Source organism: Zonotrichia albicollis, chromosome 10, assembly GCF_047830755.1.
Source record: "Zonotrichia albicollis isolate bZonAlb1 chromosome 10, bZonAlb1.hap1, whole genome shotgun sequence".
Lineage (NCBI taxonomy): Eukaryota > Metazoa > Chordata > Aves > Passeriformes > Passerellidae > Zonotrichia > Zonotrichia albicollis.
In genome coordinates this window covers 26,632,413-26,656,200 of record NC_133828.1, presented here as the reverse complement: position 1 = coordinate 26,656,200, position 23,788 = coordinate 26,632,413, and the positions used below count along the sequence as shown (strand labels likewise).

General features: G+C 37.7%; 1 protein-coding gene across 4 annotated transcripts in view; it reads left to right on the top strand.

Annotated features, from left to right (window-relative positions):
• The window catches only part of METAP1D (methionyl aminopeptidase type 1D, mitochondrial), a 43,679-nt gene that overhangs the window by 7,162 nt on the left and 12,729 nt on the right, over window positions 1-23,788 (top strand). For 3 of the 4 annotated variants that reach the window (XM_074548489.1, XM_074548490.1, XM_074548492.1), the window contains exons 2-6: window positions 9,383-9,653; window positions 14,934-15,100; window positions 17,592-17,741; window positions 21,100-21,248; window positions 21,919-21,961. In XM_074548489.1, the coding sequence (XP_074404590.1) occupies window positions 9,590-9,653; window positions 14,934-15,100; window positions 17,592-17,741; window positions 21,100-21,248; window positions 21,919-21,961 (573 nt within the window). In that variant the 5' untranslated portion in view covers window positions 9,383-9,589. The remainder of the gene's footprint in view (window positions 1-9,382; window positions 9,654-14,933; window positions 15,101-17,591; window positions 17,742-21,099; window positions 21,249-21,918; window positions 21,962-23,788) is intronic. The other variant, XM_074548491.1, reaches the window with a different exon arrangement.

Below are 23,788 nucleotides of genomic sequence, written 5' to 3'. Positions count from 1 at the left end.
GGAATTCAAGACCTATAGAACCACGATTCCCAAGGGAATTGAAAGAAAAATGTGTTCAGACCTTGCCTCTTGCTTTTTTTTATTTTCTTTGTTGTTTTTATGGAGCATTGCCTTGTACTGATGGGTAGCATATTTTACCACAAGTGAAATCTGGTACTGGTTTGCTGATGATTAGGAGAAAAGATTCTTTTTAACCCACCCTGAAAACAGGAGCAGGAAAGAATGGAGCACACACAGACAGACACGAGTTGCTGTGACATCTCTTCATTACTGCGTACAAAGAAAGTGATGAGTTATTAAACAAAATAGCAAAAAATGTTGTGGCATTACGGTTGTGATGTTGGGTGGTTTTTTACTGCATCATCATTGTTAGGCTTCCAGAGTTTAGTGGATACAATTGCAGATTTAAATTTTGTTCTTGCATGCTGCTCTTTAATCTGTTTCCTTCTTTTGGAAAAACTACATTATATAAAGATTGCATATTATTTATAGTGGAGTTTTTAATTTAGAAAATGTTTTTAGAATTTCTTTGTGATTGCAGAATGAATGTTAATGTTCAATGTAATTAAATCCAATTTAATTTCCTGTATGTTATATTTTTAGTTTGCTCTTATCTGCCCTTGTTTTCATTGGGAGTTGTAGATTTGACTTCATTTTAAAAGCATGATGTTGGCAGTCAGACACAAGCTCACTTTAAATCAGTGAAATAATAAGCTTAAAAGTCTTCTAAATGTGGGGAACTTGTCATTTCTGTTTAATGATCAGGAGTTGTTTCTTCATTTTGTTTTGGATTATGTGGGCTTGTTATATTTTTTTCTTGATAAGTTTAAAACACTAAAGAGGGGAAGAGTATTAAAGGCTGCTTCTTTCTTCTTATTTTGCCTTTTATATCTAGTTCAACTGCGCAGGCTGGCTGAGCTCTTTTATCTCCATACATTTTTGCCATTCATTTCGCTTTTGCTGCTTGTGTTTGCTTATACCTTTAATTGTAGAGAGACTTTTTTCTTCGATATCTTAAGAAAAAGTGGGATTAGTTTTTCTGTTATTGTAACAGTTTGTCTGATTCACCTATATTTTTAAACATGAGTGGTTTACCCTGGGAGGAACTACAGTGGCTGGAGAACTTGCTAAGCCCTGGGCTCACAAATGTGAACAATGAACCGATAAGGATTGTCAGATTTATATATTTAAATCTAGTGACTAATAAACATCAGAAATAAATATGTTATTACTAAAAGGCCATTATTAATTTTCTCTGTGTAAGGGAATATAAAGTCTGTTGTAGCACAGTATGTGTATTGTATTGTTCACACTTTCCACATTTCTTATCTGCTCCAGATTTGACATTCCTGGTATTTCTGAGGTTTAAGAAAAATCATATCTGATACTTTTAGAACTCAGAAAGTTAAAAGTACAATCATGCAGTGCAATCAGGTTCTTTTTTTTTTTCCAGTCACCAACAGGGAAGAGAATTACAATTCTCGAAGGCAAAATTTCATTACAAGTTTTTAATAGTTAGAGAACACCAGAGGAGTGAAGCTGTTTTCTTGAATTGTGGCAGTACTCAGAGACCAGAGACTTCAGGGTTCTGTTGTCTGACTTGTAGGAATCTGCTGCCCTGGAGTCTGTGCAGCAGCTAGAAATAAACAGGGAGAGGCAAAGGCTTCTGCAGGCACAGAGGCTTTTCCAGATCACTGCTTGATGGTGAATCAGCTTGAGAGTCTATATTGTGAGTCTCACTTTAGTGTCTCATGGACTTCCCACTTCCTGGGGTTGGTGATCCTGGTGGGAGCTTGCAGTGCTTGGGAACTTAGCAGCTTTGGGAAAGGGGGGGTCTCCAGCCAGGCCAGCACTCTGCCAGTGCCTGGCAGTAGAAGACGTTCTCCTGCAGCTCTGTGGCTCAGGAGAAGGAACGAGCTCAACGCAAGTGGGGCTCAGGTCCTGCACTGCCCCAGGAGCCAGGAGCTGGGGATGTTTGGGGCTGCTAGTGAGCATGGCTGTGCAGGAGTCAGTGAACTTCCTGTGTCTTTCTCCACCTACAATGCAGATATTTATCTGCCTTGCAGGTGCATTGGTTGGGATTAATGAGTTGTTTGTAAAGCACTCTGAAGATGAAAAGCTCTATCAAAATGCTGAGTATTGTAACGTATGAGCTCTTGAGCGCATAATGGCTGTTTGCCTGCCAGTATTTAAGTAATTTATAACACACTAAGTATGAAGGCACTGTATGAAGCCAAGTTCTAGTTTCCATTTAAGAAAAGTAATATTTGGTGTTCACCAGTTCAGATCACACCACTGGCCTTTAGTGTTATCTAGGGTGAAAACAGACTCTAGAAGATTTTTTTAGAGGAACTGTTTCAAAACATTAAAATTGTGTTGTTGTGTAATAAGGGTTTCTTCTCAGTTGATCATTTTTTACCCTCTTTGTATGACTTGAAACAAGGTATGGAAAGTTTGTTCATTGTTCTTTTGGAGAATATGTCCTTTCCAAATCAGTAATGTCTTTCCCTTCATAATTTCTGAAGAAAAAGGAGAATGTTAAAACCCAGGTGTTCAACAGGCTGCTCTGCTGCATGCAAGCCTTAGGAGGAAGAATAAGGAGCTCTTCAGAGCTCCTTGGAGGTCTTTTGGCAGACATACTCTCCACTGTGCAGCCTGAGAAAACTTCCCTGGGTGTTTTTGAAAGTCACACTGTTCTTTTGAGTTTAGATTATAAATAACCAGCCACTCTAACCAGCTCTATAAAGTCTCCAGCTTTCACATTTTAAATATGTTTATGTTCAGGTATTCATTGTTAAAACCTGTTTAAAGTTATGTTCCATTTTAGATCAAGCTTATTTTGAACCATAAAGAGCTCTTGCAGTAATAACACAGTCTGAATGTATACATTATTACTTACAGCATATCAGATGTTCTGTGTAGAAATTTGTACACTTCTCAGATTATCTGTTTCATGCTTTCTTGTACATAAATTTACATTGCATCCTGCAATCCTTATGCATTCTTTAAAAAAGAAAGTCAACAAATGTGGCATAACATTGAAAGAAAATGGCAAGTTTGTTTCTTATATAAATTCCAGCTGTTCTGGAAGTCTTAGATTTACTGATAGACACAGGTGGAGTTGGGCAGAAGCAACAGTAAACTCCTAGCTTCCCTCCATGTAAAGTGGACATGCTTTGTGTAAGAAATGGTGCAGTCACTGCAGATCTGCTTGTATTCTGCTTGACTTCTCTGCTCTTGAGTGTGCTTGTAACCTCATGCAGTGCTGCTGAGTTGAGGTCCTTTTCCACTGGACAAAGTGGATGGATGTCTCACAAAGACATGCTGGGCTGACACTGAGGGGAGGTGTTGCCCATGGTCATTTGTGCAGATCTGAGCATCAAATCACACTCGTGCCTTGTGCATGAAATGGTAGGTGATGACAAGGCTTAATGTCGTTGCCATGTCCTTTTTGAACTAGCTCCTCTGAGGTGGCTAGGCAGGTCTGACCTCTCCAAGCCATTTCTGGTTGTTCTGCACTGATTATTATTATTATTAACAGAATTCTGTGAGTCATGGTAGAAATGGGTGTTCTTTAAAGAAGTAAATACAGTAGCGGGTCTTGTCTGGGTTTATAAAAAATTATTCATGCTCTAACACACCCTGCTAAATCAGCAGAGGCTCATCTCATGAGAATAGTTCTCTTCTGGGAAAGCATAAATCAAAGCTTGCTCCAAAAGATCAAGTTGTACCAGCAAGAATTATTTTACTGGTATAACTGTCCCAGCAGCTCTCTGAGTAGTACCATTATGTTGTCTAAGAGTTTTGAGTTGTAGAGTACTCTCCTTAACTAATACATGTTTTCTGGCAAGAATGTAATTGCAGAGCAAACCAAAGATTGCTCTGAAGTGGCTGTTTCTAAAATCTCCTTGATAAAGGCAGTCTTGTTTTTGTTCATTTGGAGGTTGTTTTGTCCAAATAACTCTTCTCTAAAAGCTGCTTCACAAAATCAGGTATGGAGTGAGGTAGCTGATGGAAAGACTTTGGCAGAGCTTGCTGCAGCAGGATCCCCAGCTGTGGAATCCAGACGGGTGTTGCAAACAGGTTGGTGGGGTGTTGGCAGCTGGAAATTCAGCCTGATGAAAATAATCTGCTGCAGTGTCTGGGGAAAGGCAGCAGTTCTCTCATGTTTCCTGCAGTGTGACACGCGGTGACAATGGACTGGCAGCCACTGCAGAAGGAGCAGGCATGGCCCAGGCATGGGCACAGCGCTTCCAAGGACTGTGCCATTGCCAGGGGAGCAGCCACTGCAGAATCAGCTTCACTGCAGCTCTTTGCCTACCGAATACAGATCTGCAGCCTTGACATTTATGAAATTGTGGCCAGGGCTGTAAGACTCAAATTCACAGTGACATCACTTTTCAATAGGCCATGAGTATAGATTGAGATAGGCTTCACATTTTCCGTGTGAAAAAAGTATGCAGCAGGATTTTTAGCATGTAATTCACTGAATCCAGAAGTTCTGAGTTGAGTTTACAGATTAGTAATTGATTAAGTGGATGTCCCTATAGAGAATTTCATAGATTACTGCCCAGATTTGCACACAAGGTAGTTAAACATGCTCAGGAGAATTGCCTGTCATATTTTGCTGGCAAGTTAGATTATATTCATCTTGTGGAGAGCAAAACACTTATTATGGATTTACTGTCTGTGCAGAAAAGACTGTGTAAACCCTTTTCAGTCTAGAAAAAGGAGTTTGAGAGCTAAATTCTTGCGAAGACTCCTTGCTTACTCTGTCTAGCTTAGAAAATCAGACAGTAGAATAGTCCAATAAACCATACAAAGTGAGTGAATAACCTGGTGAAGATAGATCAGAAAGGAGGGTTTTGGTTTTGTTTTTCTTTTTGTTTGTTTTGAGGGTTTGTTCATTTGTTTTTGGTTTGAGGTTTGTTTGTTTTTTTAAAATAAATTAGTCTAAATGTTTAGTACACAATAATTCTTTTACTTTCTGCCTGTTTTATACTTATGTTCTTCCCCTTTATCATCTATTAGAATAGCTTTCCTTTCTACACAAGGGCCATGTTAATTATAAATTGCCATTTTATTTGCCATATGCCATATATGAAGTGGGCCGTAGATGGTGGTTACATGGCTTGAGAATAGAACCCTTAATTTTGGTGTGTTTTATAAACAATTGGCAATGAACGGCCTCATCCTGTGTCCTTTGACTCCAGCGGAGCCCTGACAAGTGTGTTTACGCCAGGAGGAGCCGGCTGCCAGTGCAGGGAGCGGGCAGCGCGCCTTTGCTTTCAGCACAGTTGTGTGTGCCCGTGCCAAGAATGAATTTTGCCGATTCAGATTTGCTCAGTTTGTCAACACACAGCTCCCATTGAACGCGGCGGGACGAGAATCATTCTTGGCACGGGGCCGCGGGCAGCGCGGGCAGCGCCGGGAGCCGAGCGCGCCCAGGGGAGCGGGGCCCGGCCCCGGCCGCCCTTCCCGGGGCTCCTTCTCCGGAGCTTTGCTCGCTGCTGGTGGAGCGCTGGGAAGAGTCTCTGATAAAAAGGGATTTCCTAGGTTAGTTTCCAAGGCTATTTTTTTTTGTGTGAGGCTGTCTAGATGATTAATGTGAATAGGAAAATACTGTTGACCCATTTAAATCATGTTAGACAACTTCCATTGCTCATCTACATAATGAAATACACACTGAACGTTGCAGCCTAAGTATAAGAGCCAGTGAACTACAAAAATAATATTTTACTCATTTAGATTATGAAGTAAAATATAGGACATTAGTACTAATGATAGTATTAAATTTTAAGCCATGCAAATTGCAATTGTCAGTGAAAAAGAAGTATAAGTTGAAAAGGCTATTAGCATTTCAGTTTTAACAGTTAATTTCAGTAATTTCTTTTTTCTGCTGGTGTGCAGCTTAAAAAAGTCCATGGACAAAACATTTCATAGTAAGTGCAGAATATTATCTTGTTATTTAATTTCAGTCATTAAAGAAATGTTAGAAATTAATTTGTGATACTAAAATATATTAACATTTTGTATTACTGAGAGTAAACTGCAATTTTTGCTCAGGTAAAATCAAATATAAAAGGCAAATTATCAGTAACCAGTAAATGAAATAATTTTAGGCATTTATTTAAGCACCAAAGCAAAAACTGAAGCCTTTAAAAATATGAATTTTGTCAAATAGAAACAGAATTGTCAGCATTTTAAACTAAATACAAATTTTAAAGTGCTGAATTTAGGCTGACAGGTTTCTATGGTTACCTACCTTTCCAATAGTTTGGTGAGATGTGTAAATAGGCCTGTGAGTCACTAGTAATTATTTGGGTTTTGTTTGTTATAGTTGTAATTCTCTGTTCAGTTTGAATCTAATACAGTTCATACCACATGCTTTGGTTTATGTATATTTTAGTGTGTATGATTGACAGTGATTGAGCATTTCTTATGGAGTGCTTGGTTTTTTTGTCATAAGTGATGTATGTTGGTACTTCTGAAAATGTAAACAACTTCTTCCTGTATCACTGTTTGAGAAACAGATTTTTATGCTAAAAAGAGGTCTTTGTAAATGTTAAGCAAGGAGATAAGTGAAAGGTGTTTAAAAACATTTAAAACATCTCCCAAACATTATACTCTACTCTTCCAAATTTGATCCATAATTCTATCATTATAATTCACTCAGTGACCCAAATGTCACATATTTATGAATAAGCTTCCAAGTTACGCATAAATAGCACATGGTAATGACTGACGGGTTTAAAAATAAATGTTTTAATCAGGATGCTACAAGTTATCTGCAGCAAGCTCTTGATTAGACATCTTCTTGTGCAGAGCATTTTCTTGAAATAAAAATAAGAGCTTATTTCTACCACCACCACAGCAGTTTAGCAGAAAAAGCTGTGAGCTCTCAGACCTCTGTGCTCCTGTATTTTGAAATCTGGATTACAGGATGTAATTCCCCAGCCTTAGACTCATCACTCTAGCAAAGGATGCACACTTGTTTTCTCAGTAAACACTTACTGTCCTAACAGAACTTGTGTTTTCAGGTGAAAACAGGACAATACACATAATTACAACTTTTAACACAAGGCAAGAAATACTACTAGTTGTCAATTTTACCAAATGAGTAGTAATGTAATCTTATTTTATTAAGGTATTCATCCCAAAGTTGTTGGCCATGTGCACTTTTTTCCTTAATTTTGAGATAAGACTGACCTGTGATTCAGAAATCATCTTGTGTCCTTAGAGATTTGGCTGTAGATGCATGGAAAATACTGCAGGAAAAGGACTGACTGCCTGTTCTCTTCCCTTGTGTCAAGCTACACAGAATGTGCTGATACAATGTACAGGAGCATTCCTAAATTTCCTATGCAAAGATTACTCTTACTTCAGCAATGTTGCTTGCCTACTGAAAGGGTGGAAAACCTTTTAAGGATTTTATGGTGATCCAGACATATTTTTTTCCTTTCAAGTGGAAATTTTAGAGGTTAAAGTAGGATTTATTTTTCACATTTAATATTGTGTCAGGCATGTGCACAGGACATAACCATGCCAGTTGGAAAACAGTTGTTTCACAGAGCACCTGAAAAGATTTTAACCCAGCAGGATTCAGTGAATGTTAGAGCTGTGGGTGCATGGATATAAACAATTGGATTTGGTATTGTGATGTACATAAGGAACAGCTTATTTTTTTAATCTGAAACAAGTGTTATTTTTAAAACTAACTTGTTCCAATAGTTGTTTCTTCCCTACAAAATCAAAATCGTGAAGCCAATAACTAGTCTTTCAAGCAAAAGTAATTTCTCTGATATTTTAAAAAATCTAAAGATAAATAGAAAATGCTTGGAAAATGTATTTAAATAGGGAAGCCTGAACAGATATGTTTCTCATTCTAATTTATTCATTTTATGATAAATTAATTTACTCAATAAAGGAATGCAGTAACATAAGAGGAATGTTTCTCCTGCTAGTCAGAGAAGTTGAAACTTGCCAGATGCTGTGATCTGGAGCCTAAATTCCCTTGATAGTACTGTGATTGAAACCCTTAATATTGCTTTGTGCAGCTTTTGTACTGGACTTATCTCATTTTGCAGTGATACTGCTTTAGACAACACTGTCTTTTTATTTTCTTCTTGCGTTTTTCTGTCAGAGAGGGAAGATGTAGTAGAAATAACAGTGGGAAGGAAGGCTGTGCTGGAGGACTGCGATGCTCTGTTCCCTGTGTCTGTACAGTTTGATCCCCTGTTCTGCAATAAACAATTCATTTCCTTTGCTGTAGTAATGAATATCACTCAGCTATAGTTAGATTGTACTCGGTATTTTTTAAGTCCTATAATCAAAGGGAGAAGTACTGTTTAATGATACCGGAATTTTACTCAGTCAGTTAATTTATTTTTTACACTGCCTTGGTGTGACTCTGTGTGTTTGTGTGCATACATACGGTTGAGCAGTTCTGTAACTGCTCAACTGGTCAGAGGAGATTTTAAGGATATAATACTTATTTTTTCTTCTTGTTTGTTGAAGTTGCACTGTCAGTTGCTGCTGATAAAAGGTGGCATCAAGCCAGCTTCCTGAAGGAGCTATGGGGAGGGTCATGGCTTGTCATGACCTGGGCACCGGTACTTGAATGTTGTTATTATTGGGATGAAGTACCCTTAGGCTGTCATCCTTCCTGTAAATAGAAGGGGTTCTGAGTCTCTGTGGTTTCCCAGTTTACCAACTTGCAGAACAGCTATTTTGTTGGCCCCAAGTTTGACTGAATAATGAATTAGAAGCACAGCACTATTCCAGAAGGCACTGATTCATCATTTTAGTCTGTTAGTCTAGACTAAATCATAGTAGGTAAAGCAAAACAAAATCTGTTTCCATATAGTTTATAAACTTACAAACTCATTTATATTGGCATGTAGCCAACAAATTGCCCGGTTCCACTCTGCATGAAGTAAGGGCAGAATTGTAATTAGCAAGGAGCGTAACTGAGGGTCAAAGCAGAGTTTTTCAGTGACACGGGGCAGTCACAGTGATGCTGGCACAGGGACTGACTCTTCTCCCCCGGAGTCCATTGCTGTTCGACCATTGCTGTGCTTCGTTGCCTCTTAGGAGAGTAACAAGAACAGTTCTGTTAATGCTTCTATTAACTAAACAAATTCTGTCATTAATTTCCAGAAAAATTAAATAAAACCATAGCAGTTAGAATATAATGTTTGCAAGATACTGGCCTGTGTTTCGGTTTATCGGGGTAGGGTCACAAGCATGCTGTTGAAGTTTTCACCAGTGTGTTGCTGTTGTAACTGAAGTCACATCTATCCTGATGAATATTTCATTTCCCCAATCATGCTGTTAAAAACAGAGTGTTTTTACCCTTTCATGTCTGCTTTCTCTTTTCCAGTACCATCGTGACAGCTGTGGCTGCGTCCTGTTTACAAATTGCTGCTAGTCACATTTTCAGTAGTCCTGATGGGTTTTGCTTTCCCCTAATACATCCAATTAGGAGGAAATATTTCTCACAAGCAGGGACTTGCTCTTCTCCTTGTAATGACATAGTTCTGCAATCCAGGAAACAGTCCTGCATGGTGTCCATGTCCACGATTTCCTGATGTGGGAAAAACGTGTGGAAAGCATCTGGAGAGGAGGAGACCCCCTTTACCAGCTTGTTTCCTGTAAGCGAAATTGGAAGACCTTGTCTGTGCAAATAGATTTCAAAATAGAGTCTGCCCTTTGACTGTCTCCATAATTACACAGCGCTCTCTGTATTTTATTTGGCTGCCAGAGCAGTTAACCCCTGGAAGTAAGGGGCTGGTGATGGCGTGACCAGCACGGGTATGCAGACATGACCATGTGAATACACTCTTGTTTGGAGAAGCCTGTCATTAAGACCTTCTTATAATATAATTTTACCAAATTTGAGAATTATCATGTGTTGGATTATGTTGATTAAGATACGTTATATCCGTAATGTACAGAAATGTGGAGGTATTAGTTGCAAAAAAGGGAAAAGAAAAGAGAAACAAAAAAAAAGTTCTTTCATGGCTTTGATGTAATCAACATCTGTCAACAGAATGAATTTGCTTTTGTTTAATTTCAAGGGCTCTTGTCCTTCTACTTTGCCCAATCAGTTTCAACTTCTGCCTCAGGCATTTCCCTATGTTGTTCTTGGAGGTTTTTTCCTTTTTTTCTTTCTTTTTCCTTTTTTTTTTAGCAAATGCGCAGGTTATTGCATGTGAAATGTGAGCTGGTCTTCTGCTACGCAGGTTACACAGGGCTGGAAAGAACCTTTAATCTTTCCCATCCTATTTTTGAAGCTTGGACATACCTTTGCAACAGGGGGGATACAAAGTCAGTGTTTTATTAGACAGTTAGAGTTACAATTACAAGTAAAGGTCTTTCAAACCACAGCCATTATTTTGGATTGAAAAATGGGAACATTTAGTAATTAGCAGAAGCTATGTATTCTTACCTAGTTGCCTTGGCTGGATTCCACATATTGTTCTCCTTAGTGATTTTTAATTTTAATACCTCATTTTAAGCTTTAATCCTCAGAAGTTTCAGCAAAATGAGTATTTGAAGAAGCTAAAGAAGAACCTAAATTATGCCGGAGTATTAAAATTACCTGACAAGCCAAATTAAAGATCTCTAGTGTTTTACCTCCAAATGAATATATATTAAGAAAATCTCTACAGTCATTCTTTTTTTTCAGTTTAAAAAGAAAGATTAAATCACATAGTTTGAGAAGAGTTGTCAGAACAATGCTTTTGATGTTGTTAACTTTATCAAGAGCAAGTTGATTTTATTTCCTAAATAGTTTTGAATGTTAATTCTTTTAATCTTAAATCATTTTGGTACTCTGCTTCTGTGATGCTGTGACTAAATTATTTAAAAATATGTTAATTTATTTCTTGTCTTTTTTAAGAGGCACCCTTGTATTTATTGTAGCTCAGAACTGTCATGAAGTTTATCCATTGGTAATATTTTTGTTAATTGCTTGGAAAATTTAAATCTTTCGTTAATAAATACCAAAAAAAGGTTGCTAACAATCACATTTGATGACTCATGTAAATGAACAGGTTTTTGCCCAGCTACCCCACACTTCATTCATTGGAAACATAGCTTGATAAATTGCTGTAACTGTTAAACAGGAAGCATTAGAAAAGGGCTTATGTGAGAGTTCATTCTCAACATCTCCCGTTAAAAATACTTCTTGACCAGAGGAAAATCACATTTAAATTACTAAAATCAACTTAATTAAGGGTCATTAATAGAGGTACACATAAAAAACTCTCCACTCTAGGAGTGAAATGAGAGCATTTCATTATATAGTGTAACATGCATGAACAGATAACAATTAAAATAGCCCTAGAGTAAAAGGCTAATAAATATAGGGCACACTGTGCTGCAAAATCAGTCACTTAAAAATGCTCCCACCCATCATAATTCTAAAATGCCATATTCAGCTGCTCTGACTGACTCGTTTAAAAGGAAAAGAAATGTAATTTCCACACAAGATAAATTCATCTGGTAATTCAGAGGAGCTCACAGTGCATCTTGCCACTGTTGCTGCAGAGGCAGGTGAGGAAGGTGTGCTGGGGAATGCAGCGGCTCGGGCGGGCACACGATCGCACCGAGGGATTCACTGCGGAGCCGTTGGCAGGGACTGTCTGTGCTCCGTGCATCCCAGCTGCTGATGGCACTCAGGAATGCTGCTGATCATGCTCTTAGTGCAGATCATAGTCAGTATTCTATTGCTCCTGCCAGGTGGCCTGGCCTTGCTCTTGGGGTGCAGGATAAGCAAATAAACACCTAAAGGGTCGACTTTGTGTCCTGGCTGTGCTGGTGTGTTACCAGCCTAGCCAGCTTCACACACCATGCTCTGCTGTGGCTGCAGTTTCTGCTGGAAGATGCACAAATGCCATGTGTATGAACTGTCTTACAGTAATTAGTATACACAGAAAGCTTAACAAAAGGATGTGCTTGAGCACCAGTGTTGCAGAAGTAAATAAAGGCACTGAGAAAAGCTTTGATGGGTGTAAGGGGTAGGGAGGAGGGAATCTCTGAGCCAGACTTGGAGAATACAGACAGTTGTTCCTGTCTCAGGTGATTGATGATGTTGCTAAATCAAATTAGCTGGGAATACGGAGCTTGAAAAATAAAAGGCACTATGGAGGCATTAGAAGGCCTTCTTAAGGAAGGAAGTGTGTGGATGGAGTCCAGATTTTCATTACAGACCAGTAACTTCATTGTATTTTAATGCCATTTTATTTAATTTTATTTTTACTTTGTAGGAGAATGTTTTCTCTTATAATTTTTTATATTTCAAATAAAGGTTTAGTTGCCCTGTGTTTATAATTCTTGTAATATAATTTAGGAATTGTATTTTAGAATGGTGATACTTACTTGCTTGTCTCATTTCATCTGTTCAAGTAGTAGATAGTTTTGTATGCATCTGGTTTATAATGAGTAGTTAGTAGAATAACAACAGGCTACAGTACCTTATTATCCTGTTATTTTGTGACAACACTTGCAGTGTATCTTTGGGAGAAAAGAGGTAAAAATTTTATTCAGAATAAGAAGGTATCCCTTCTGAATGTGAGCTAGTGGATAGACATGCACCCATGAATATGGTTTAATGTATTTAAGAGTGTGTATTTGGGGGAGCTTATTGGGAATAATTGACAAGCACGCTTGCACCTTTTCTTCCCCAGTTAAATTGTGATACAATCTACAAGGTGTCCGGGGAGCATTCTGGCCATCAAGGAGAGCATTTAAAATACATGTTCACATACTGATGTCCATGTGGACTTTAGCTAACCACATCAGTGAGTGTGGGATTTCAATATATTTGTAGTATCTTTAGCTGTGCTAAAAGCAAGGTACTTCAACTGCAGTTTGTAAAAGAGGCACCTTGGCTTACACTGTCAGAGTGGTTGCTCTTTCTGATGGTCCTAAAGTTGCTGCCTTGGCAGATTCTGTGCTTCCAAATTCCAGAAATGAGTACAAACCAGACAGGGAGTTTGTAGGATGCTTTGGGCTTTCAGGACATGCTTACAGTTGCAGTTTAGGTGACCCTTTCTGGGGTTTTTTTTGTATATTTGGGTGATTTTTGTTAATTGGACAATGATTTTTTTTTTCTTGTGAAGGAGACTCTAGGAAAGCAGATTGTGAGTCTGCTGTTTAAATCCTAGTTACAGTTAATAGGCTGCCACATCAATCCAGCCCTCTGTTAACTGAGCAGCTCCACTTCCTTGGAGACACTTTCTTCTCTTTTGAAGCAGGCAGCTTCCATTGGGTGTTTAGGCTATACTGAGAGCTTGGGGTGAACCTCACCCTTCAGCTTCACTTTGTTATTTGTCAACAAACCAAACAAACAAACCAACCATCCTACCAAGCTAAAAACCCAAACAATACAAACAAAAAACCCACCACCGCCACCAAAAACCCCAACAACAAAACAAACAAACAGACAAAAACAACCCAGTAAAAATTGTCTTAAGTAAAAGTTTCTACATCTAGGCTTTAACTTTTCAGACATTGGTACCTAAATGTGACCCTGATCAGTGCAAAGAGACAGTCAGAAACATTTCTAATGCAAACCCGATGAGACTCTTTCAGTCTGGGTTTGGGGCTCCAAACTGAGCATGACTCAGATCTTCTGTATGTCATGGAGTAAAAGGGCTCTCTTTGAAAGATTGCACATGTGGAAGGATAATTTCTGCATCTGAACATGATAAATGCATCCAAAGGAAAGGAAGGAAGGTACAATAGAATAAAAAACATGCAAGATGTGAAACAAAGTCTTCTGGAAATAAACATTTTTACATAGTTACAAAATACGCAGTAGATTAATTTCTTAATTTCTGTGATATATAAATGTTTAGTTGCTTCTGTTTAAATAAAAACTTTTTACTGAAGAATAATTGTTCATCTGGATTACTTGCCACAATTTTGCTCTTGTATTTGTATGCATAATGACATTTTTCAGAAGCAGATCAACTGTTATGGTAAACTTGTGTTTCAGGAGAAAAACCCTGTTTATATTGTAGAACATTTGAGCAGTGGAAATACACACTGTGTGTAATTGTAATGTAATTGGGCAGTGTCAATAATCCTTTTGAATCTCCTGGTTTTGATGCTAGCATTGTCTTTTGTGGTGCATTATTTTGGTTTTGATGTCTCTGAGAGCCTTTGGGCCTCAATTGCCCTTTCTTTTTTTCTTTTTTCTGTTTTTTTTTTCCTTTTTTCCTTTTTTTTTCTGGGGGCAAAATTTGTCATTGCCCAACAACTAAGTTTGAGCTATGAAACTTTCCAAATGCCCATGTGAATTAAATGGAAATCTGATTCAAATACTCCATATAAATTGCCCTTTTAATCCCTTCAATTACTTCTGGCCAAGATAAAAATATCTCCTGAAGTTTCTTCTGTTGCCCCCCGACCAAAATGAACTATTCTTTGTGTCTTGAGCAACAAGACAAAGAGCAACATTATCTTTGTTATGCTGAAATCTGTGACCAATTCTGCAAGAATACAGCTGAAAATATTGTATGAAGTAACATTAAATCTTCCTTTTTTTGTCTTCTCTTTTCCTGCTGTTGTGTCTTATCATCTGCTTTGCCAGGCCTTGGACAGTGCAGGCCTGCAAATTGCTCCAAGCAGAGGCCAGTTAGAGCATCACTCCTGTCTGTAAAGTGTGGGGAATTCACCCACACTGCTTTTTAATGCATTAAGCCAAAACAGATTTGATATTTTATTAAGCTCCAAAGTACTGTTTGGGAAAGTTTTTTTTTCTCAATTTCTACTTGTTCTTTCTACTCTTTCTTAAATGGTACAAGATTTGAATTACCCTCAGCAACTACATGACTTCTGTGCTCTGTTTTACATTATGCCCTTCTTTTTGCATACTTTCCATTTTGTAAAAATGTTAATATTTTTAATTTATCTGTTAACAGGTTCTGTGACTGGCTGCCACATCATCTTTTCTTTGTGCAATCATAACTACCTGCACAGGCACTCAAGCAATCATCAGCAAAGATGCTTCTTCTTTCAGGGACAAAGAAATGCTGCTTATAGCGTAGTTTGGCCAGCCATGGTTTCTCCAGCTCACCAAGTTCCTAAGGTATTGCAATTTCTGTTACCTAATCTGTTCTTCAGCCAGTGTAGAGTTTGATTGCAGTCATGATCAAGTGTATTTGTTGTCCAACAGCTGGGGGTTGGATCACTGTCCTGTTGCTTGGTCTGGTATTTGAAATAGGAGAGCTGATGTCCAGCTGTCTTCCATGTTAAACACAGTGATGTATTTAGTTATGGGGGAGTTCAAACCTGGGGCTTGTTTAGTTATAGTAGAATAAATGGGAGTATTATAATCATCTGTCAACAATTCTGGGTCCGGATTCTTGTTTGAAGCAATGGTAGACTGTCTTACCAGAAGTGTAGGAACCATTCATGATCCTCTAAGTCCCCCTTCTGTATAAATCCCTAGCAAGCTAATTATAAAGTGCTTATATTTTGCTGATGGTTTTATTATTTGGTTATGTCAGAAAAAGAACGTACAATACCTGCTGGTAGTTGTCCCACAACCCTGCTGCATGTTTTAAATTTGTCTTTTTTGTGCCTGAGTGTTCTTATTCCTTGCAACATACATTTTTGGTTTTATTTACTTTAAAGCCAAAAGGGACTTTTTGATGCAAATGCAAATTTAACATGTGCTCCACTTCTTGTTTCCTTTTTTTCCGTTTCTTTTTTCCCCCTGTTTAATTACAGCATACAGATTAACTGTTTAGTATCTTTCCTTTTGCCAAAGGAAACCAAAATACCCTTTCTAAACAGTGCTTCTCAGGATGTGCATTAGTACTTTATACAATTCTGTTCTGCATTTTAATATAGATTTCTTATGCCAAATATAGGACATTTCCATGAGCCAGATATACTAAAAAGTTGTTAGATAGGAAAAGAGATAAGAATGATGGAAGTAGGGCTCTTAGCCCTAAGAGACTGTGGAAGCTCTTAAATCATAGAATTTTAAAACTTTATTTTCTGTATTTAGATGCTTCTTTTAGGATAAAGAGGAAGAAATACATTGTCATAATGAAAAGTTGTCTTCCCAGATCAGAGTTCTCGGACATCTAAAAATCAGTCCACATTTATGAACTCTGAAAAGCTGAGGGCAAAGTTTATACTTTTATTCAGAGTATGGCAAAAATCACATTGAAATAACAGTGTTTTTTTGAAATAACGGTGTTTTTGAAGATTTTGGTGTAAAACTGTCCACATGGACATTTGTATGTACTCTGCTTTGGGCTTCTCCCTTCACAGTTCTTAGAGGTCAGTAGTATCATGTCTCAGTTAATAGGTGAGTGCCCTCCAAGGGGACAGCGAGGGTGATGCTGTGTGTGGAGTTGCTAATCTAACAAATGGCATTGTTTTGGTTGGCTTTTTTTGGACTAAAGCCCAAACTACTGCAATAGGATGTTGTTACAGTTGTTATGGCATTCATTTTAAAGAAATGGGATCTGAAATTCTGTTGACATAAGTTTGTTGAAGATAATTTCATCATTTTTATCAGATTGGACATAAAATACCTGTAACAGTAACAGTAGCCTTCCTATTTCAAGTCCCAATAGAGTTCATCAGTTGCCCCACTCTTTGTTACTCCTACACCCTGTTGTTGTATGGTTGTTTTGTGCACAGCCAAAATGCCTACTTTGTTTTCTGCCTGCCAGTTTGACTGTGTACTTTGTGAAGTCAGTGCAAAACTCAGCCTGTGGCCGGCATGGCAGAAAATCAGTCTGGCTGTCATGGGCAAAGGGATTCTCCACAGCCAGTGAAACAGCCCAGGACCCTCTGACAGAAAGTGCATTTCCAACTCTGTGCAAGACATTACTGTTCTTATTAGCTTTCATGTTTATAAACATTGTTAAATTGATGTGGATTTAAAAAAAAAAATCAAATTTCACCTCTTACAAGGGCTGAGAAGTTCTTGTGTGGAAAAAATGAGGTTTACTACATTTCCCTTGACAGCAAATTGGGATACCTTTGTATAATGTTGTAGATGGACAATTTTAGACGCAGCATATGAACTAGATTAATATGTAAAAGCCTCTAAATTAAAATCATTTAAATCCTAAGGTTCTTAGTCAAAAAGCAGTCTCATGGATTTTTCAATAGGTATTTTGTTTGAATGAGAAACACAGGATTTGATCAGGTTTAATTTTGAGAGTAATTCTGTATGTTTGTCCCATCACTTCCAGTGTTTAGATGCCTTTTGTAGAAAATGCCCATCTTTGCAAAAGAAAATGAAGAGTTTTAAAGTCTTTCTCCCAGTTTCTTAACTTGAGACTGTCTGTGCTGGAAGTCAGCTGCAGTATCTGGGGTTCCAGCACTGGAAGGCTAACAGACTGTGTAAGTCAGTAGTAACAGGCAATGTTAAGTTCAAAAGGGCAGTGGAAGAAATACTGAGGCAGCCTTGAGGGTTTGCCCTGATGGCTTAGGAAGGTCGATACCACGACAGAAAGGGCAAGCTGCCATGAAGCAGGAGGCAATATCTGAGAAAATGATCCCATTGTCATGCTCAGTTTTCTGATCTTCATTTTCAATCCTTTTTCTCCAAGCACATAAAGAAGCCAGACTATGTGACGACAGGCGTTGTACCAGACTGGGGAGACGACATAGAAATTAAGAATGAAGATCAGATTCAAGGGCTTCGTCAAGCCTGTCAGTTGGCCCGTCATGTCCTGCTTCTGGCTGGAAAGGGCTTAAAGGTAACAATTACAGAGGTCCCAGAACAGCTTGGCTGTTTTTTATGCTTTCACTTATTTGGGTTTTGTTCCTACTTTTTTGTTCTTTTAACTTTCCTATTATGTGCATCCAACTTTAAGTTTGATTCTGAAAAAATAAGGATTTATTAACCTTTGATTCAGTTCATGATATGCCTGTTTAATTATTTCTGTACTTTGGACCTATGTAGTGCATAGTTACTGGCTCAGGTGTAATATCTCTGTGTTTGTCATCTCCCTCTCTTCAGATTGTGTCAAATCATGTGAGTTTCTCCTAGGGCACATGCTACATTTTTTCCTTTCATTTAATGGCCCATCTACCTCATATGTCATGTTTTCCAGCTCTGCATGTGTACAAGCCCACACTTGGTCTGCCTTCTCCATTCCCATCTATCCTTCAGCCCTCACTGTCCTGTGGCTCCAGTGCCCCTCATAGAGCTGCCACAGGAAAAACAGCTGCCAAATTCTACACAATTTTCCAGAGTGCATTGATAGTAAAACCTCATGATTTCCAGAAATGTTCCTACAGTATGCTTTTTAGGATACCTCCCAAGAAAAAATGTAGAGGGAGGAGTCTACTACCAGGTTTTGCAGATGAAGAAATGCTTTTTTAGCCTTGCCTTGGTATTTCATGTAATAGCATATTGGATAAGGTGAAATGGGTTGAGTAGCTATGAGATGCAGAGATAGATGGGGACTGTAGGTCAATGCCATTGACTTAAAAGGGGATTTTTCTTTCAGCTATCATCACTCTTTCACAAAGGTGTAGTTCTGGAGCTGGAATAGCAAATAACAAAATTGCCTGAAGCTTTAATCTTACATAGCCTTGTTCATGTTTAACTTTTTAATGTTCAATTGTTTTTCAGCACAATAAAATGTACTCATTTAAAGTTAAAGGCATATACATGTTTCCAAAGGATCAGGATGGAATGTGGGTTTTGAATGAGAGCATTTTTTCCACAAATACTCTTTTGTTGTATTCATGTGTAAATACACATGTATGCAGTCTGGTATAGTTTATGATGCAGTTCATAATATGAGCTAAATCATATACAATAGCAAAATACTACTCATGCATAATGAATGCTTTGGAGCCAAAAGGTGTATAAGGTAATAATTACACAACCAGGACCTGTGTACAAGGGAGAGCTGATATTTGGAGTTGCAGTGCTAAAACCATGGCTCAGGTCAGTCACAGACTGGTGCTGAGCTCCGTTTTACTCAAGTTTGTTCAAGACTCCACTGACTGGGAGGATGCTCCAAAACCCTCCCTAATTGACAGTGAGCATCTTCTGCTTTCCAGCCTGTTGCTGCCTGTGGTCAGTTTATGCCCATCTGTTCTTGTGCCAACACTGCTCTTTAATTTAAACAACTTCCTGCCTTTCTGTGAATCTTCCCCTTCATGCAAGAATAGAGCTGTGCACCAGACTGAACAAACCAAGCTCTTTTAGCCTAGTCTCATAAGTTAAACTCTACATTCCTGTTTTACTTGAAGAGTCCCATTCCTCCACTTGTTCCTGCTATCTTGCTGAGCCCACCTTGTTCACAGTCCTCCAAACTGGCTCTTGCCTGTGCTTTAGCTGGTGGCAGTTAAGATCCCCCAATATAACGAAGGTGCATTATAATCCATGGATACAGAGAGATAGAGTTTGAATGTGGTTTTGATGTTGCCATTACCACCTGTGGGATTTCAAATTATGATACAGTATTATATATAGATAGCTTTCCTGAGTTTGAGTTACAGATTTGGGAATAAAACCACAGATTCTATGACATGAAAATATTTTATTCTATACCATTGAATTGCCCGGTTCTGAGTAAGGGATTAGGGGCACAGCAGGTGCCACCCCTGACTTGCCCAGTTAGCAAAAGTATCTTTAAATTAAAGCACATACTGTTAAAAGAAGAACTTTGCACAGTCTAAGCCATGCAGAGACCAGAGATCTGTCTCCTGAGTATCCAAAAATCACATCAAATTGCTTGAGCAGACAAGCAGTAGACAGCAGCCAGTCAGGTACATAGCAGTTCAGTTTGTCTGTGGGCTAAAGATGAAGATGTTTGAGCAGAGGCAGAAACAACAAATCTGTATTTATCCAGAACCAACAGATGCCCTATCCAATCCAGAGAGCCTGCCAAGGCTGTGGCTGCAAAACAGGGAGCATGTGCACTAATCCCAAATCCTGGTCTTGAACCCACGTTCATTGCTCCTCACCTGCCCAACAATGTTTCTGTGCTGAGCAAAATTCAGCTGAGTAAACAGAGCTGGTTTTATCCTCAGCACAGCACACAAGTGCACTCTTCTGTGTTGGCTGTGCATGGCCACGCTGAATTTCAATGTGTGACTGTCTCCTGCACCACAGCCTACCTGTATTCCACATGTTCCTTCCAAATCACAGCCACTGTGACATTTCCTTCAGTGTGCTAAGAATGATACTTGTATCTGTACAAAGTATGATTTTCAAAGGCTCGGAACTCATTCAAAGCAAAATCAATTTACAGAGGAACCCTCAAAAGTACTTCTCAATTAGAGAGGGTTCCCTACCAAATTTCAGCTCGAACCATTCCAGAGACAGAGCTGATCCAAAAGAAAAGCAAGAGTAATATTATTTTAAGCATGTGCACTTTGCACTCCATGGACACCCAGAAAATGGCTCACTGGTTCATGAGAGGGGTTTTTTAATATGTAAAATCATGCAGAAAATATGAATCTAGAAAACATCAAGCATAAAAATGAAGATTTCTAAAAATGATGGTCAGTACTTGTAGATTCATTACGATCATCCAGGCTATGACAACTTTAAGTAAAATATCCTTAAAATTTGCATCTAAATATTTCAATGTTTTATAAAATTTAGGAATACCTGGAAAGCAATTTCCTAAAAATGCTTAAATACATGATGAATGTACTGGGCAATTACAAGACTTAATATCCTTTCTTTTACAGATAAAAGAGGAAAGTAATGTTGTGTTTTAAGGGACTGAAAGCGTTGAAACAAGACATTTCTATAGCAGCTACTGAAACGATGACATGGGAAATTGGTGTCTTTGAGAAAGTAGATATGGAAAAAAGAACAGAAAAAAAGTAGACAGGATTTTAGGTTTTCTAGGAACCTTTGAGTGCTTATTTCTACTGCATGCTTTATTTAAAATCTCTTTTTCAGAGGGTTTTTCAGAAAAAAAAAAAGTCCATATATCAATAAAGCGTACCAGACAGTATAGTCTTGTATCAAAGCAGCATATTTGAAACACCCAATATTTCATTGAAGCTTGGCTGCAATCACATTCAGTAAATATGAGAAACTCTCTTTGCTTTTCTAACAGGATGTTATGTTTGATATTTTAGGTTGGCATGACAACTGAAGAAATAGATTCCATTGTTCATCATGAAATAATCAGACGGAATGCCTATCCATCACCTCTGGGCTATGGAGGTTTTCCAAAATCTGTTTGTACCTCTGTAAACAACGTGGTATGTCATGGTATTCCTGACAGGTATTTCCTCAATAATGTACATTTTACAAGTGGAAATTAAAATGTTATACTGGAATTAATAAATTGTATTTAATATTGAGTATACTTCAGCTTAACTAAATGTCGTACTTAAATGCATTGTAGATGCAGAGCATGTTAGCCTGTGATGCTGATAGCTGTTACAGAAATATATGTGAAATAGGAAAAAAATATATTATCCTGGTTTTCCAGACACTTAAAGAAAAATAGCGTATTGCATTTTGAGTTTTGTGTTTGTGAGGGAAAAAAAATGGTCTGATTTTTTGTTCATCCAGCAAAATAAGTATAGGCTAAGGAATAAATATATTTGAATTTATGTGGGATTTTTTTATATTCTCAATACATTCAGCTGCTCACAAAGTAAAATATGAACCCTAGTGAGAGAAAAAGAATAAATATAATGGTAGATTTTTCAGGTGTTGATATGTTTTTCTGGTAGTTGTTTCTCATTATTTTATATTCAGCTACACTTGTTCTCTAAATAGTCAGAGCTGAACATTAAAAATGGTTATTCTGTTTGCTTCTGCCTTCCTCCATCACAAAATATCTACCCCTTGATTTTTTATGTATGTGTCATTAGGTGTTTATTCTTATATTCCCTTTGTTGGGAACTGTCTGTCACCATTTTTTTTTTTTTCTGTTTATGTTTCAGTCGACCTCTTCAGGATGGAGATATTATCAACATTGATGTCACGGTGAGTAATTCATATAAAAAATAGTCTTTGATCAACTTTAGAATCACTAGTAGCAACAGGAAGAATAGTGGATTGGAGATGGGGGATGCACAGATGGATGTGCTGTTTACTTCTGAGCCAAGGCACAAGCAGCTGGTTTCCTTTTTTGTTTTTAACTGTGTGTTTATTCCAGCTAGACTCAGGCCTGACTTGAATTTAGGACTGGAATCAGATGCACTGAGATCAATGTTGGCCTAAGTGAAATGTCAACCCAATCCTGCTATGTGTCATGTTTTTGAGAAGGTGTAATTGTTATTGATCCACTGTGTAGTTAATGCAGAGCACCACAGTACTGGGCAGCAGCTGAAGATAGATATGTATGAGATGAGCTAACATGAAGAAAGCCAGCATTTTTCCTTCACTCTGCCAAGATTGATCTTCCTCTTCCTGCTGATTTTGAGTGGGGCCTGACATTATCTTACTCTGTCATTAGAGGCTGCATTGGCCTGGGTATGTCAGTCTATTTGGACAGCAACTCTTTTGCTAGCAGTGTTCCCTACATTTATTAAAATCCCCGAAGGTAGTGTTGTGTTCCATTTCTGTATGGAAGCCCTGAACCTTTTGAGCAGAAACAGAAATAGTGTGATATAACTGTGACTTAATATTTCCAGGGAATCATCAATTATAGCCATTTAAATAAACACAGGCTGGGTTTTCCTAGGAGCAAGAAAGCACAGGACCTGGAAACCTAATTCTCATTTCATTTAAAAAAAAAATGTGTGTCTTGCAGGAGTTTTTTTTTCTTTTTACTGTGCATGTTTTTATTTTTCTGAAGTGCTGTTTATTTCTAGTATGGACACAGATTTTTTTTTAATTACTCCATTATTTTTCAATAATATGTCACATACAAGGAAGTAGAATATCATAAAAACAAGGTTTTTAAATCATTAAAGAACCTATTGGTAACCTGATACCATGTTCATACTGGCAGAGTGAAGAAATCTTCAGCAGACCTACCTCTGAGCATGAGATTCAAGCTTTCTAAAATATTTTTTCTATTAAAATAAGGGTCAACGACCTTTTTCCCATTCTATACTCATATGTGATCCAGAACTGGATTTGGTTTGGCTTGGGGTTTTGATCTTTTTAAATTCTTTCCCATCTCTGTACTTTCTAATTGTAGAATTCGGACTATCAGGTTTACACAGTGCAATCTAGCATTTTAAAACTTTGTTTTTGGCCTTCATTTTAACTTTTATGAACTGGTGTCACTTTGCTCAGTTTATTGTACTAAACCAGTTTGCAACAACTAAGGATTTAAATCATATTTCTTTGTACCTCCTTAAGGTTCATTTTACTTTTTGTTCAGTCTGTCAGGATAATAATGATACCTTAGATGTAAAAGAAGTATAGAGTCATATCACAGATACTTCCCATGATAAACTAAATGAAATAATTTTTATATTAAAATAGTGTGTATGTCTTGTCCACTCTGCTTTACAAATGTCTGACTAAATGTTACTGGCCTTTTTGCCCACATATATTTATTTGTTTTTAATTTAATCTCAGAAAATAAATCTTGACATTTCTGTGAATATAAAGACTCCTGCCAGGATGGGAATTGCTGGCTGTCTTTGTAAGAATTTTTTTTTAATCATTTAAAACTAAACTGTGCTATGTGTGATAATTGCTTAGTCCAAAACAGCTGAGGAAAAAATACCACTTTTCAGCATTATTAACTGATCTTTTAGCTTATTTTTAATGTGCAAAACTGGGACATTTCACTGCTGGACAGAATAAAAATCAAAGTAAATATTGCACAACAAATTGTTTATAATTGTGTACAGG